General features: G+C 46.1%; 1 protein-coding gene across 1 annotated transcript in view; it reads left to right on the forward strand.

Annotated features, from left to right (window-relative positions):
- The window catches only part of cfap57 (cilia and flagella associated protein 57), a 94,889-nt gene that overhangs the window by 47,424 nt on the left and 31,788 nt on the right, over positions 1 to 15,677 (forward strand). Inside the window, exons 12-17 of the mRNA XM_078560846.1 lie at positions 5,541 to 5,696; positions 6,248 to 6,341; positions 7,546 to 7,736; positions 7,914 to 8,087; positions 8,505 to 8,663; positions 15,326 to 15,469. Of these exons, the coding sequence (XP_078416972.1) occupies positions 5,541 to 5,696; positions 6,248 to 6,341; positions 7,546 to 7,736; positions 7,914 to 8,087; positions 8,505 to 8,663; positions 15,326 to 15,469 (918 nt within the window). The remainder of the gene's footprint in view (positions 1 to 5,540; positions 5,697 to 6,247; positions 6,342 to 7,545; positions 7,737 to 7,913; positions 8,088 to 8,504; positions 8,664 to 15,325; positions 15,470 to 15,677) is intronic.

Genomic DNA, 15,677 nt, shown 5'->3' on the forward strand with positions numbered 1-15,677 from the left:
GCCAGAGAGACCCCAGGAAGCCCCAGACGCTCCCGATGAGCAGCATCGTCCACAAAGATATTTGGCGCCACCTAGGGCCTACAGAAGATGCAGGTCATATCTGGAGATAAGCGAAAGACAGTGCCAGAGGTGACTTGGCTTGTCTAGGGATGTAGTAACGCATATTTGCCACCATCTCCGTGATGACCTCATGACTTGAGGACTTGGAGGGCATCCATGTCGGTGGCTTTGAAAGTTACTGCCGCAGCAAATCTTTTCGCCATCAGATCCTCCCGGGGCCCCACTGAGGAGCCTTGTGGAATCTCACAATCAGCCATTCACAAATGTATAAGGGAGGCAACAGAGCCAACAGATACCCTTTACAATAAAGCTCACCACTCCATGCAGTTCTGCATGTATGAAGCAAGCCAGGCTCCCAGAGCTGTGCAATTCGCTGCGACTCAGGTTTCCCACAAATGCAGGACACTATCAACTGCACACATGGCCTTTAGAGCTCCTTGGCAGCAGCTTACAAGATTCATTAACAGAAAAGGAGTTCACTCTCTCAGCGTGCAGATTATTTACAACCTCTGAAAACATGTCATGTGCCAGGTACCCAGGGAGCTCTCACAACTCTTACATCTCGAGTCACTCCCAGGTACCACAGATCTTTGAGGGGCTTCGATGCTTAGAGTGGATCTGAGGAGAGGTACAATATAGCACATTACCCACAATGTCCATGATCGAGCAAACAATTGACCTCCTGAGGATGCACTTCCAATATTTGGACTGGTCAGGTGGGGCTCTCCAATACTCACCACAGAAGGTCTCCTGCATTATCTTTATTTGCTGTGCCCTGCGTAACCTTGCACAGTAAAGGGAAGGTTGATTTCCCTGAGGGAGACATCGAGACATAAGACGCCTCCTCAGATGAGGAGGACATGCAAGGTGATGAATCTGAAGAGGGCAAGCCCCATGAGGAAGCCATTGCACGAGCATGATGCAACAGACATGCCTGTGACAACCTCATTACCACAAAGTTCAAGGAGGAATAAGGTCATAATTACTTCTCACAAATGGGACTGTCTTCAGCCTTCAACGCAGGGGATGCTACAACACCATTATTTTCAGCGTGAACATCTCAGGAGAAGTCATAAATCTCACAATGATTGTGGAAGCTGCTTTCGTCACCTTCTGCCCTAATGATGGAGTCGTCCTTGGAATGCATAGTAGCCTTGGCAACATGTGGCAGCTGTGGAATGTGCATTGCACTCCATCAGCGCATGTCCTGAAGCAACTCCAACTAGTATACTCCTTTCAATAATAGCATCACCAAGTTAGTGGGCATGGCAGCTTTCAAGTGGCTGAAAAGCTGATTCAAACATAGATGCACTAATGTCAGTATGACACCAGCTTAGTCATGCAGCTCGAACCAGTAGTTTGCGCTTGGACTTCTCAAGAGGGAGCAGCATCCATGTCTCCCATCGCCAGCTCTGATAGGCGCATAATGGAGAGGCATCATCCTGTCACTGACCCCCAACAGCCTCTTGCACATCTGGACACAGTGACCTGCAACTCTACATCATGCACCCAAAGCTGCAAAGTGTGTTCGCATTGCCCTTACAAGGAGTTCCTCACCAGGACAATAATTTGCTTGTTTACTAACACTCAGAAGCCTGCCAAGTTTCTGTCCTGGATGTCCTTTGCATTATGGAGAAACGTGGCCCAATCAGTACTGATGCATCAGTCAATGATAACTTCTTCCCTCACAGACCTGCGGACTGGAGATGTGCGAAATCATGCTGGTCCTCAACATTGTCTAGCTCACAAAGGCCTGTTCTTTCCATATAGTCCAAGTCAATGAGTGCGCTATCATGCAATGAGCTCCATATAGTGGTGTGAGCTGTGCCTTTATATAAGCATATTGTGAAGCACGACTAAGCAGCCACTCAGGAGCAATGTAAGATCGTCAGAGGTAATGAGATAGCTTCATCAAGATGAGCACATCTCCCTGACATCACACACTCATACCCCTCTTGTAGATATTTGAGATTTTCCCAGGTGATCCTGACTTCCCAAGTTCAGTGTCATGCATGGGGAGAGTGGGGACTAAGCATGAAAGGACGTTTGGCCTTAAACGTGAGGACGATCGCAAGCTGCAGGGAGGCATGGAAGCCTGAGGTGTTTGACGTTTGATACTACATTTTCAAAATGCTCACTGTCATAAAGTAAACGCCATTGCAAGCTATGCATTGGGGACATTTTCGCTAGTTAGCAGCGACAATTTATTTTGCCATCCAAAAAAACAGAGATCAATGTGACAGCAGCAGGATGATCAATAAGCCTGATGAATGATTCACCCATGCCCCACTGATGTCTGCCTGAGATTTAAGGGTATATTGGCCAGCCATCATAGTCACATATGACGTGCCTTTGCTGATGGCACAGATGTGGAAATAAAGGCTACTCACTGTGGTGAGATCATGTGGGAATCAATGCAACTGAAGTTCCAGATGGGAGTTCTTTGGTTGAGGGGTGCGGTGGTATATGTTTGACTCCTGAATGCATGCGGAACGTTGCACCACTTGAATATCCATTGAATCCAGGAGACTTGGAGAGGGAATAAAGCAGAATATGTTTACAAAAGTGCGAAGTATATTCAATGAATGAATACCCATGCACCAGTGTACATTCAATAGCTTGTAATTTTTCTAACTCTACCGCTATGTCTGGGTGCAGCCCCGACATCCGCAACAGAGGTGGAGGCAGCCTGCTGACTGCTATGCTCTGTTTTCTGAGATGACTTCGGCAGCATCCTATGGAGGCCTGAGGCCCTGAGGGCTCTGGTCTGCTAATGGTTTCCTGCTCTGGGGCAGGTGCGTCCTCCTCAGCCTGACCTGCTGGAGACGGTGGGGTCACTGGCAAAGAGGAGTTGAAGTGGCAGGGCACTCTTGGGTGGATGTCCCTGGGGTAACTTGCTGGTTCTCCTCTTCCCTTTGGGTGCCTGATGGACCCTTCCTAACTCCTTGAGGAGAAGGGGCACCTGGAGGAAGGCAGAGATGCCCCATCCCCCTCTGACCTAGCCACTACTGGAATCCGTGGCCAGAGTGATGGAGTGCAGGTCCGAGCACAAATCTGGCAGAAACTGTGCATTCTTCTGGACCTGGGTCTCCAAGGCAGCTGCCACCCATCCCATGGAGGCTTCGATGAGCTTGCATGCCAGAGCCACGACATCAGAGAGAACCCAGACAGACTCCTCTGTCCTTCGTCCCATTCTACTGACGGCTTCTTACAACTCAGCCTATTGTTCCCCTGCCTCTCTATGCATCTCCAACATTTGACCTAGGATTGATTCCAGAGGCTCATCATTAGACTCTGATTCAGCAGGGGCCTGGCTTCCAGCAGTCCTCCGAGTGCCAGAGACTTCAACTGTCACTGCTGTGAACTCCTGTCCATGAGGTGATCACTAGATTGTGAACCCAAGCTTACTCTGGAACTAGGTCTCACTGAGGTGTGTAGATCTGTGCTGGTGCGGGATGCACATGAATGCAGTGAAAGCTGTACAGGTGAGGGACCCTCTTCTTCCTCCTCCAAGGTGACCTGGGGGCTGGGGCTTCCTCTTGTGGAGGACGATGTCTTCCCCCTCTTCTTGCTGGTACCTGGAATAGGAAGAAGAGAGAATTAGTAATTGACTAGGCAGGCTCAAACATTACAGATCACTCTCAGTCATTGTCCACGTGTTATCATTGTATGATGGATGCTCCCTCACTGCGTTGCTGGGGGAGGCTGATCTTGCCTTCCACGCTGGTAGGCTCAGTCTCCTCCCCTGTCAGCTCTGCAGCCAGCTCCTCAAATGTGGTGAGGGTCCTCATCTCCAGTCCTGGCTCTTTCTTGTTTGTTATGGGCATTTTTCTCCTGCATTGAGACAGATGGATTGAGCACTATGGATGAAAGAGCAGTTCAGAAGCTTGCATGCCTGTTGTGTGTGCTGAGCCTTCCCTAGTAAGGAATTAAGACTCCATTTGTGCAGGGACTTACATGAGATGGTGAGCTTTAAGTGGCTATGACACATTGAGTGTTGATGAGCCAACTGCTGACCCTGTGTGACATCCCTGTGGACTCTAACCCTTGAACCACCTGATGCCCTTATGAGAGTGTGAGTTTACAGTGAGAAGAAATTTGGCTTACCCTGGCATAGCGGATGGGATCATTCACCCATTTCCTGCTCTGCAGGGAGGTCTTTCTCTGGACTCCATGGGCACTCACCACTCTGGTGACCTGCTCCCAGACTGGCATGGAGAGACTGGGGGGCCTCCATCTCCCACACCTGGGAAAAAGAACCTCCTGCCTTTTCTCGACAACCTGGAAGAGAATCTCCATAGCGGCATTGCTGAACTGTGGGGCAGAAGGTCGCTGCCTTCTCCTGGAGTATTTTTTATGGAATCCGGAGGTCCTGGCCTGCAATGAGTGAATAGCTGTTCGGGCGCCATTTCAATATGGTGCCCAGACATTGGCGCCTATGAGGTAATGTTGGGGCAGGCCACTTCCTGCCAGCCCTGTCACAAGTTTCAACCTGCTCCTCACAGATGCATAATTAATGAGCTGAACAGCGCAAGATCTCACATGTTCAGCTGTCCCGCTCTCCAGCGGAAGTCACTCTGACTTCTGCTGCTGCCACCGGACTTAGTCTCCAGAATGGAAATTTCCACCCATTGAATGCGGATCTGTGACTGAACTTCATTTATTTGCCTTCCCCGCACCACCCCCGCTATATCCTTTTATACCTTCCAACAGCAAAAAACTAACAATCTCAGATTTAAAATTAACATGCAAGCCAGCATGAACTTCATTTTGCAAAAGAGAGTTCCAAACTTCTACCGCTTTTTGCATGTAGAATTGTTTCCTAATTTTACTCCTGAAAGATCTGGCCCCAGCCTTTAGATTCTGCTCCCCAGTTTTAGATTTCCCAACCTATGGAAATAGTTTCTATTTACCCTATCTGTCCCCCTTAATATCTTGAAAACTTTGATCCAATCACCCATTAACCTTTTAAATTCCATGGAATGCAACCCTAGTATGTGTAATTCTGGCTCCAGGTATCATTCTGGTAAACTATGCCACACCCCTCCAAGGCCAATATAGTCTTCCTAAAGTGTGGTGCCCAGAACTGAACAGAATACTCGAGGTGTGACCTAACTAGGGCTTTGTATAGTGGAAGCATAACTTATACCCCACCATCAGTTGCTCATCACCTCTGAGCTCACGGACCTCCATCGGTTACAGATAGCCCAACACTTCAGATTTAAAATTCTAATCTTCATGTTTAAATCCCTCTATGGTCTCACCTCACCCTAACCCCACACCCGGTCCCTTAAATCTCTGTGAAGCACTTTGGGGTTTCCTTTCGCTTTTAAAGGTGCTACATACATTCAAGTGTTGTTGAAAAACCATTTGTAGCACTGATAATTCAGTTTGTATTACTGATTAAGGTTGTTGCTAATGTTAAAGTTTGTGATTAACGTTAAATTGATGGCAGAAAATTACTTTCTCTCTTCCAAAAGAATCAACTGACGCTGGAGTTGAAAACTCGTGTCGAGGAACTGAAGATGGAGAATGAATACCAACTCAGACTAAAGGACATGAATTACAGTGACAAAATTAAAGAATTAACTGAGAAATTTATTCAGGAAATGGAATCCCTGAAAACAAAGAACCAGGTAGGCAATAAAAACAGGCATTAATGGTATTGTCCTGGGCATATAGGCACAGCGTAAACATGAAGTGTTGTTGAAAAATTATCTATAGCACTCATAATTCAATTTATATGTTTATCACACATTTGCCCTTTAACTTATGTCTTGTCAACTTTTGGGGGAATACATGGGACACATTTTGGGATGAAGACTTATATGAATATCAAGAAATTAGCTCTACCAGAAAGTAAGTTGAAAAGTTATGCACCAATAATCTGTTATAGATGTCTTAAAGAATTGATTTGACCTTTACATTGGATGGGAAGTTGGGATTTTGTTTTATAAAAGAGCGTATAGCATGAAGTAAAGTGGAGAAGGCTTCTTTAATGAGACAATATTGATTCGAAGAATATTCAGTTGGTGGAGGGTCATACTTTTCCAGTACGTCAGTCTATTTCAACCCAATAGCATACACAGTGCAATCCTCCACCTTGTATTAAGTAAAATCTGAGATGCATTTCTGGTGCTTTTTGAATCAAACTCTCAAAATAATCAAATATTGTGTCCTGTTGTAGGCTTTGAAGACTGACAAAGACAAGACTGAGAAAAAGCATAAGGAGGACACTGTAGTTATCCTGGATAAACATGTGAAAGACATTGAGGAGTTAGGTAAAGAGCGTGCTGCATTGATTCTTGTCTCGTGGCCTCTAATTCAACAAACAGCTACTTCAGCCACCGAACTATGGCTGATAAATGCTACATATTGTATCAAAAAGTTGGTTCCCTGTGCTGATTAAATTAATGATTTGATCTATTACTTAGAAACTAGTTTTAACTTGAAAACAGCAATACAACTTGGCAATGTGTTAGCAATATTTTAATTTCTCCTCTTATTCTTCATGCACAAAGTTTACAGTTTTACCTATCACAGTATTTTGCCAGCAGAGGGCACTCACAGCTCTCATTTCTTTCAGTCTGGTAACACCCTTTAGACATCTTATTTCACAGGTCAGCCTGCAAACATCATCTACTGGCAGTCAGTACTCTGTCTTACCCTCATCCATTAGGATTTCTTGCTACCAGAGTCTTTTCAGGCCCTCAGAATTTTCAGGATGTGGACACCCTGTGCAGACAGGTGGTCATTTGACTCTTGGTTGTCAGAATATGTGCGCCCAAAATACAAAGAAAGTATTTAGAAAATTCTGAAAATAGGCACAAGGCCCTTCAGGATCTGTAAAGTAAAAGCATAGATTAAAATATTAGTCAGGTTCTTCATGGGAACACTGGAAGAGGAATAGGTCATTTAGCTCCTCAAGCCTGTTCCACCATTCAAAGAGATTGTGACTGACCTGCAACCTACATATACTCTTTACTTCATATCCCTTAATATCTTTGGAAAACAAATATCTTTCGATCATAGATTTGAAATTTACAACTGATCTAGTATCCATTGCTGTTGCAGGAGAGAGTTCTAAACTTCAACCACCTTTTGTGTGCAGAGATGTTTCCTAATTTCACTTCTGAAAGGTCTGGCTCTAATGTTTAGACTATGCTCCTAGTCCTAGACGTCCCAAACAGTGAAAATAATTTTTCTCTATCTACCTTATCTGTTCCTCATAATATCATCGGACAGATCATGTGTGGGTAATGAATATAAAAAATATTAATTCCTATCTCCTGTCTGCTGATGAGCATATGGTGATAATCATCCTAGTTCATTTGCACTGTCTAGATTTGGTTCTTAATGGCAATGTGCACAGTTAGCTTGTGGTATGGTACTATGAAGGCTGGAATGAACCTCTCATTATGTGCTTCACAAGATATGCGTATAATATATCTTTTAAATTTACTTCTAAATGTACTCTAATTTCAGAAAGCATAAACAATCAGAAACTGATGTTGGAATATGAGAAATATCAGGAGTTGCAGCTCAAATCCCAGAGAATGCAGGAAGATTATGAGAGACAGCTGAATGAGATGGATGAGAGTAAGAGCCAGGCATTAGAGGAGCTGACTGAGTATTATGAGACCAAACTCCAGGAGAAGGGTACACTTATTGAACAGGTAAGATAGAAGAAGCTCATGGATCAGGAATTAACAGGTCTCTGAAAACACAATGTATCCTTTCTGAATAAGTGACTTACTACTGGCAAAAATTGCTGTGTTTAATATTGTGTTGTGTTTTTGCATTGTTCTAATTGGTTGACTTTTGTATTGATGATTTACCTTTAAATTACCTAGTTGCAGGAAGAGTCCAGGCAACAGATTAAAGAATCTGATGAAACAAAGAAACAAATAGAAGAGGATGCTGACCGTGAAATTCAGGACATTAAAATCAAATATGAACGAAACCTGAGAGATGAGAAAGAGGCAAATCTCCGGTTGAAGGGAGAGACAGGAATTATGAGAAAAAAGGTATTAAAATGACAGAAAAAAACTGGAGGACTCCATATTATTTTAAAATGATTTTTAAAATCTTTCAAATTAAATGTCTTCAGAGTCAAAACAGGGTTGGCTCAATAGGCAGAATTCCACCTCCCCCTTATGCGATAGGAGAATGGAAATCCAGGCCTGAGTGTCAGAAGGCTAATTGAATATGGGGACCCCTAACCCAAATCCTGTTCTCACCTGACATACTGTAAATCATTTTTCATTTATCTGGCATAATGATTGGACTGTTTTGAATAGAGGCAAACCCCTTTTGAAATATTAGCTTAATCATTCCTTCCTCTCACAGCTTCCAATCCATGTTTGTCTCTAGTCTGCGAAGTGGCAGCTAATAATTTTAGAGTCTTCTCTTATCTCCGCCTCCCTCATTTCTCTCTTTTTCAGTTTACTAGTTTGCAGAAAGAAATTGAAGACAAACAGGGAGAGATTGAGAAGCTGAAGAGTGAACACCAGAAGCTACATGGAGTCATCAGGTCACTGGAGAAAGACATCCAAGGGCTCAAGAAAGAAATCTTAGAACGCGATGAAACTATCCAGGACAAGGTGAGGAAGCTGGGAGGCAATGAGCAAGAAAAAATTAAACTATGCAGATGGGAGATAAGCCAGTGCTAATTACATAGCACAGTAAGAGAGACAAGGTTAAAAGACTAAAGCAATGAAATGCACAATTGTGCAAAATATACATGTTGGTTTAAATTATTAATATAAAAGAAAGTGGAGATATTAAGCTGCTGTGTAATTTTCCAATTTAAAAAAAAAACCTCCTATGCTTCTTTGGGTGGAATCGTCCCAGATTTGCACTAAGGGCGGCAGCAGATGAAAAAGGACGTTTTACCTGCCGGCCACAATGGTGGATTTTCACGCCGTATCGTCCCCTTCCCACCTCATATATTATGCAGTCACGGAAAACACGTCGGATCAGTGGCAGGTGGCCTCCGATTTGCCATTACCTCGCCGCTTCCACACACCGGGCACCATATTTAAACTGCAGCTGCATACACAGTTCTCAATGCTTGCAGCCCAGGACCACTCTGGTGAAGACGTGACCCCAAAAGCCAGGAAGAGTGCAGTCCCCCAATTCAGTGATACATCCCTGGGGCCCCTTTTAAATGCTGTGGAGGCCCGCCGCGATGTCCTCTACCCCCACTAAGGCTGCAGGAGGCCCATCAGTCTCACTGCCTGGCTGGGGAGGCAGTGGCAGTGGTGGTCAGTGCCAACGCTGCACCCAAGAGGTCAGCCATCCATTGCAGAAAACAGATGAATGATCTCATCCATGCTGCCAAGGTAAGTCAACCATCTCATCAATCTCAACTCACCCATTTACAAGCCCATCACACATTCACTGGCATCTCACTCACTACCAGCTCAAGGGACATCACCGCTCACTCTCTCACACACACCCTCACATCTCCATCTGGCCTCATCTCCTCTGGAGACTGCCTCCTCATCTCGCCCATAGCTCCACTCAGCACAAACGCATGCCTGGCATCCTTCTCATTTGGCCTGGCATGGCGCCTTGCTCACACTCTCTCCATCTGTCTTTATGCAGGACAGAATGGCACACAATGAACGGGAGAGGCCCCAGACCCAGGGTAGAGTGCTAGACATCAAGGTCCTCACTCCATTCGAGAGTCGAGCGTTAGAGCTGGTCAGAGAGGACGTCGACCATTCCTGCGGCAACGGTGACGTTGGCATTAAACACCCATGTGAGGATCCTGCACGTCATCATCCCTTTCTCAATGCTACTCTGAGTCCACTGTTATGTGTTCAATGCGGCTGCCAAACACTAATAATCATCACATTCTCTCCTAAGTACATCTGACACGTCGCCTTCAGGCAACCATGACCCTGACCCCAGCGCAGTGAGCACCTAGGATGAGGACCTTGAGGGCAATAACCATTGAAGACCCATCATGGCGCTCACCTACACCCTGCACCAGCTCAGCGACACACCCGGTGGGACCTAGATGTAAAGTAGCCTAGGAATCACAATCTGATGAGCACACCACACAATCTGTTCCACAGCAGGCGGAGACAGGGATATCCGAGGTCGCCGGCACTTGGAGGACTGCTGGAGACAAGGAGTCTGCTGAGTCCGAGTCAGACGATGAGCCTCTGGACTCGGACCCCAATCAGTTGGTGGAGCTGCAAAGGCAATCACAGGAACATCAGGAAGGGATGTCTGGTGCACTCCTCAGATTGCAAGGGACGATGGAGGAGTCTGTCCGCCTTCAGTCCGAGGTGACAGCATCAGCATGCCAACGCATCGCGGTCAACACTGGAAGAATGGCGGCTGCCATGGAGACCTTGGTCCAGGATATAGGTCCTGCACTGCTGTGTGGGCTGAACTCCATCGCTGACACCATAGTTGGCCTCCAGCAGTGTCAACACGAGAAGGGTGTGGGGCAGCCTGACCTGACTCCAGCTTTCCCTTCGCAAGGAGTCAGCCAGGGGCCTTCGGGCACCCATAGGAAGAAGAACCAGCAGCTCAACCTTCTTGGACCATCCACCCAGGTGACTCTGGGAATGTCCAGCCGATCCAAATCCCCTCTTCAGCTCCAGCTTCACAGGAGGAGGGTGCAGCGAGCCCACAGCAAGCCTCCAGGTCTCAGCCCTCCAGAGGATGCATGCCAAGGTCATCACAGATAGGATGTAGCAGTCAGCAGGCCGCCTGCACCTCCATTGTGGATGTCGGCGGAGCACCAAGACATAGCGGCAGGGTTAGGAAGGCTAAGAAGATGTAATTGCACAATGTGGGCATGGGTGTTAATCACTTGTACATAATGTTCACTACTGTAAATAAACTCCAAGAATGTCTCCTTGCCTATGGCTCTTTGTTATGATTAGCAGTGTTCTTGTCACTCAGATGTGAAACCTTGATTCCTGCACAAGATAGAGGTTGGTGTCTTAGTCCAGGGTTTCTTCCCTGTGCAGTGTGTAACCTTCGAACCAAAGTCCTGGTCCAGCTTCACACTCACTGGACACATTAGTGATGCCAGCACCTTGATGGTGCTTGTCGTTGCTGCCAGAATGTCATAGGCAGGCATCACAAAGTTCAGTGATTCTCTGTGTTTGCTCTTAGCATCTTTGAGGTGTGGCTGCCACCCCCATCTCTTCAATATCTGTGAACAGTGATGCTGTGCTCCTGAAGGGGGTCCAGGTGCTGAAGGCTGACAAAGGGTTAGGTGCATTTAAAGTTACATGGCGGCCTCTCCCTGATATGACCCTGATCACAGAGCGCAAGCGAGCTACCCTCAGCAAGACAGGAGTCAGACATTCACAGAGGCAATGTAAAGATATATGGAGTGTCCTCACTGCTTGTTGCCATGGAGATCTAAGCGCCACGTGAGTGCAGTCAATGGCACATTGCACCTGTGAAAACCAGAGATCTGCACAAATCATCATCACCCTCCTGGAATCTAGCTACTATTAGGGCTTCCGCTGCGTCTCCATGACTTGAGCCTGAACACAGGGTATGTGCGCTGCCATAAGCCACACAGGAGTCAAAAGTTCACAAATGCAAGGTGAGGATGTCGGGACTGTCCTCCCTGCATCTCATCACCATCCTCCACAAATCTTAAGGCTATGAGGGCCTCCCCAGCATGCCTGTCTCATCTGGCCAGTGCGATGGCCTCATCGCTGGCATCCTCACCTTCAAGGACCTCATCATCGTCATCCCGTTTGACGTCCTCCTCATCAGAGAAATGCAACTCTTCCAACTCCTCCTCTGCCAGGTCCTCCCCCTGTTGCAGTGCCAGGTTGAGGAGCACACAGCAAGCTATGATGATGCGCAACACCCTCTGGAGACTGTATTGCAGTGCTCCACCAGACCTGTCGAGGCACCAGAACCTAATTTTCAAAATGCCTGTCGTTTGCTCCACCAAAGTCCTTGTCGTAGCATGAGCCTCATTGTACCTTCACTCTGCTTCAGACTGAGGCCGCCGCACGGGCGTCAACAGCCACGTCCTCTGTGGGTAGCCTTTGTCCCCAAAGAGCCAACTCTGCAGCCTCTTTGGACCCTGGAAGATGTCAGGGATCTGAGACTTGCTAAGGATGTAGGAGTCGAGGACACTCGCTGAGAATCGTGCGCAGACCTGTAGGATGCATTTGTGGTGGATGCACACCAGCTGAACATTGAGCGAGTGGAAGCCCTTGCGATTGATGTAGTTGACTGCTTGTTGCCATTGAGATCTAAACGCTATGTGGGTGCAGTCGACGGCACATTGCACCTGTGAAAACCAGAGATCTGCACAAATCCCAGTGCTCTTTCTTCCTGGCTTTCCTGATCCTGGTCAAAATGCACAAAGCTCTGTGCCTTCACAAAGGAGGCATCCTTGACCTCGTGGATACACTTGTGCGTGGAGGCTTGCAAGATCCCGCAAAGGTCACCTGTGGATCCTTGGAAGGAGCCACTGGCGTAAAAATTGAGCGCCAAGGTCACTTTCATGGCCACTGGCTGTGGATGCCCTCCATGTCCATGAGGTGTCAAATCCTGCAGCAGGTGGCAAATGTGACCGATCAGTTCCCTAAACATTAGCAGTCTTCGGCGACACTGATTCTCAATCATCTGCAGGAATGATAAGTGCCATCTATGGAGCACCTACGAGCGCTGGGTCTCACAGAAGCAAGGGATTGTTACAGTGCAGAAGAAGGCCATTCGGCCCATTGTGTCTGCACTGGCTCTCCAAATGAGCATCATGACTTAGTGATCATTCTCTTGCTTATTCCCTGTACCCTTGCATGTTGTTTTTCTCTGTGGATCTTCAGCTGCGTGCGTAGCAGACCCTGCCACCCCTTCATCTTGAAGGAAGTGCTCCTTCCTTTGCTTAGCCAGGCACCTCCACCGCGCTCTTCTGCTTCTTCTCTGCTCCCTATAAGCCATGAGGCATACTGCTAAGTCACCAGGCTCCATGATCCTGATGTTCTCCCCCAGTGGAATCAAAGGAGAGACACATGGGTTAGCACATGTGTCCTAAGAACATCTCTTGGTTACTTCTGAAGGCCCCTTCACGCATGCAAGAGAGTCCTGGCCACCACTTGAATGACCAGTGTTTAGTGCGCTTCATGGCTGTCCGAAATCCCACCCATCTCTGCCCCACTCCACTTGACTGATTGGTGGCAGCTTTGGCCACTGGACTGCATGCTGTGATCTCAGCTCAGGCGCAGGCACTCTCCTACCCTGCACTGCAAGGCTACACTGTTAGCTTGAACCATGAGGGGTACAGTCCAAACCTAAAAGAAGACAGTGGAAGGAGCTGTGAGCACCTCCACCAGTGACTGCTCCATGGTCACCTTTTGCAAAAGGATTCTACAACTTGCCCAGTTAGCCAATTGTTCTTCTGCCCCCTAAAATGCACATAAATTTGCAGTATGTGCCTGAGGGAGTGAAAAGTTCTGGAGCATTTGGTGGCATTTTCATACTTTTGTGTTGTTTGAGTGGGCAGAAAAACTTCAGAGGCCCAACTCCAAGCATGTCAATGGAGCTGCTGCTAAACATTTTCAGCTGTGGAAGAATGCTCACTTTTCCAAGCTTTTCCAAGTGCGTGGACACTCCCCTCACCTTCCCCAATGTGTGTTTGTGTACTTTCTTCAGCCTGTACTGCCTTGCTCCAACCCCACCAGCCTCACCAGCACTGAAACCCTTGCTCCGGCACAGCGCTGAAAGCCAGTCGGCAAAAAGTGACTTGCCTGCCCCCCCGCCCCTAAATGTCCAGCACCACTTTATGGCTTATGCTCATGAGCGTTGCGCAAGGTTGTGTGCACTCACCTCCAAGATCCCCTCGAAGTTCAGGTCGCCCTTTTAAAGGCAGTCATGAAGCACAGCATTTCTGAGGTCATGTTGACGTAGGCGGTAAATTTGCCTTGAGGGGTGGGGGGTTGATTCCGCCGAGCAGAGCTTATAATGAGATACTAACATATTGAAATTAGATTCCTGATGTGCAGCGGTGGGAAACACGGTCCACCATTGATGGGTGGAGCGGACGATTGCAAACTGGTTTCACGATGGTGTTAAACCAATTTTTTGGCCTTCTTGCCATATTTTCCGCTCATGCCTGCCATGACACCCGCCGACATTGGAACTGGATGATTCTGCCCTTTGAGTTTTAAAAAGGAATGAGATAAATTGAACTATAAAGTTAAACAAGTATCAAAACAACCAGATTAAAAATTCCATGGAAATGTGAAACTAATCATCGAATCTGAGTCACAAAATGGAATAGCAGATGGAAAATATCATGAACAGTTTGGCAATGCCCTGTAATAAAAATATAAATCAAACACTGATTAACTGACCCTGATAGTATATTTTCACGTTACCTAGCATAATGCATCTAGTTATCTTGTCCCTGTTGGTGACAACATTTACAGACATGGGGACAGATGTACTGTCTTACAGCTGTACTTCCCCACAACCTATTTCAATCGCTCCACTACTTATGTGTTATTTGTTTGTCAGATTTCCAATCCTGAATGAGCCACAATTCGCTTCAGTTAGCAAAGATTGAAGTCATCGCCCTCACCCAAAACACATTCGCTGTAGCTTTGCCACCAATTCCATTTCTCTCCCCTGCCACTGTCTCAGGTTGAACCGGACTGCAATCTCAGCATTCTACTTGACCCAGATCTGAGCTTTAGATCTCATACTCCATCTATCTTTGCCCCTGTTTCAGCCACCTGCTGCTGAATCATCCATGCAGTTGACACTTCCAGACTCACCTATTCCAATGCTTTTCTATCCTCCCACCTTCCATAAACCTCAGCTCATCCAAAATTTATATGCCAGTAAATATTATAGGAATATTACACAGAGAAGAAAATAAACTGGCATGTGACAATGATAATGATGTGACAAAAATTTGGAAGAACCCCAATTTATCTAGTTGAAGCCCAGTCACTAAATAATGCTATAAACCTCACTGGATAGCACTGCAGCCATCTTAGCATATATCACTGCAAACAGCAAGCCATTAAATATACTACACCAGCATTATTCTATGTGTAGTACCACATGCACAATGTAAATCCTATTAAGGTGTGTTACAGAAAGCATAATTGTAGTATAGAAAGGCAAATCTAATAAGAACACAGAAGTTATTTGAAAACACTTAGATGTACGTTATCCTTCAAATCCTAATTAGAAAGAAATGGTAACTATATTCAGTGTTATAATCGTAAAATTAATCTAACATTCTGCTCATGTACAGGAAAAGCGCATCTATGACCTCAAGAAGAAGAACCAAGAACTCGAGAAGTTTAAATTTGTCCTGGATTACAAAATTAAAGAACTGAAAAAACAGATTGAACCAAGGGAAAATGATATAAAAGAAATGAAAGAACAAATACAGCAAGTAAGTCTTCAGGAAACCAATAGGAAAGTGATTGAAATAACTTGGATTTATATTATCCTTTATCATGCCCTTAATTCCAAAGCACCTCACCATCAATTAAATACCACTGAAATGTCGTATAGGCACGCATAGCAATTAACTTGTACAGGTGGAGGTCCCAAAATGACGAGATAAATGATCAGCAAATCTCTGTTTTTTGGTGGTGTTA

Source organism: Cetorhinus maximus, chromosome 17 (assembly GCF_964194155.1).
Source record: "Cetorhinus maximus chromosome 17, sCetMax3.hap1.1, whole genome shotgun sequence".
NCBI lineage: Eukaryota > Metazoa > Chordata > Chondrichthyes > Lamniformes > Cetorhinidae > Cetorhinus > Cetorhinus maximus.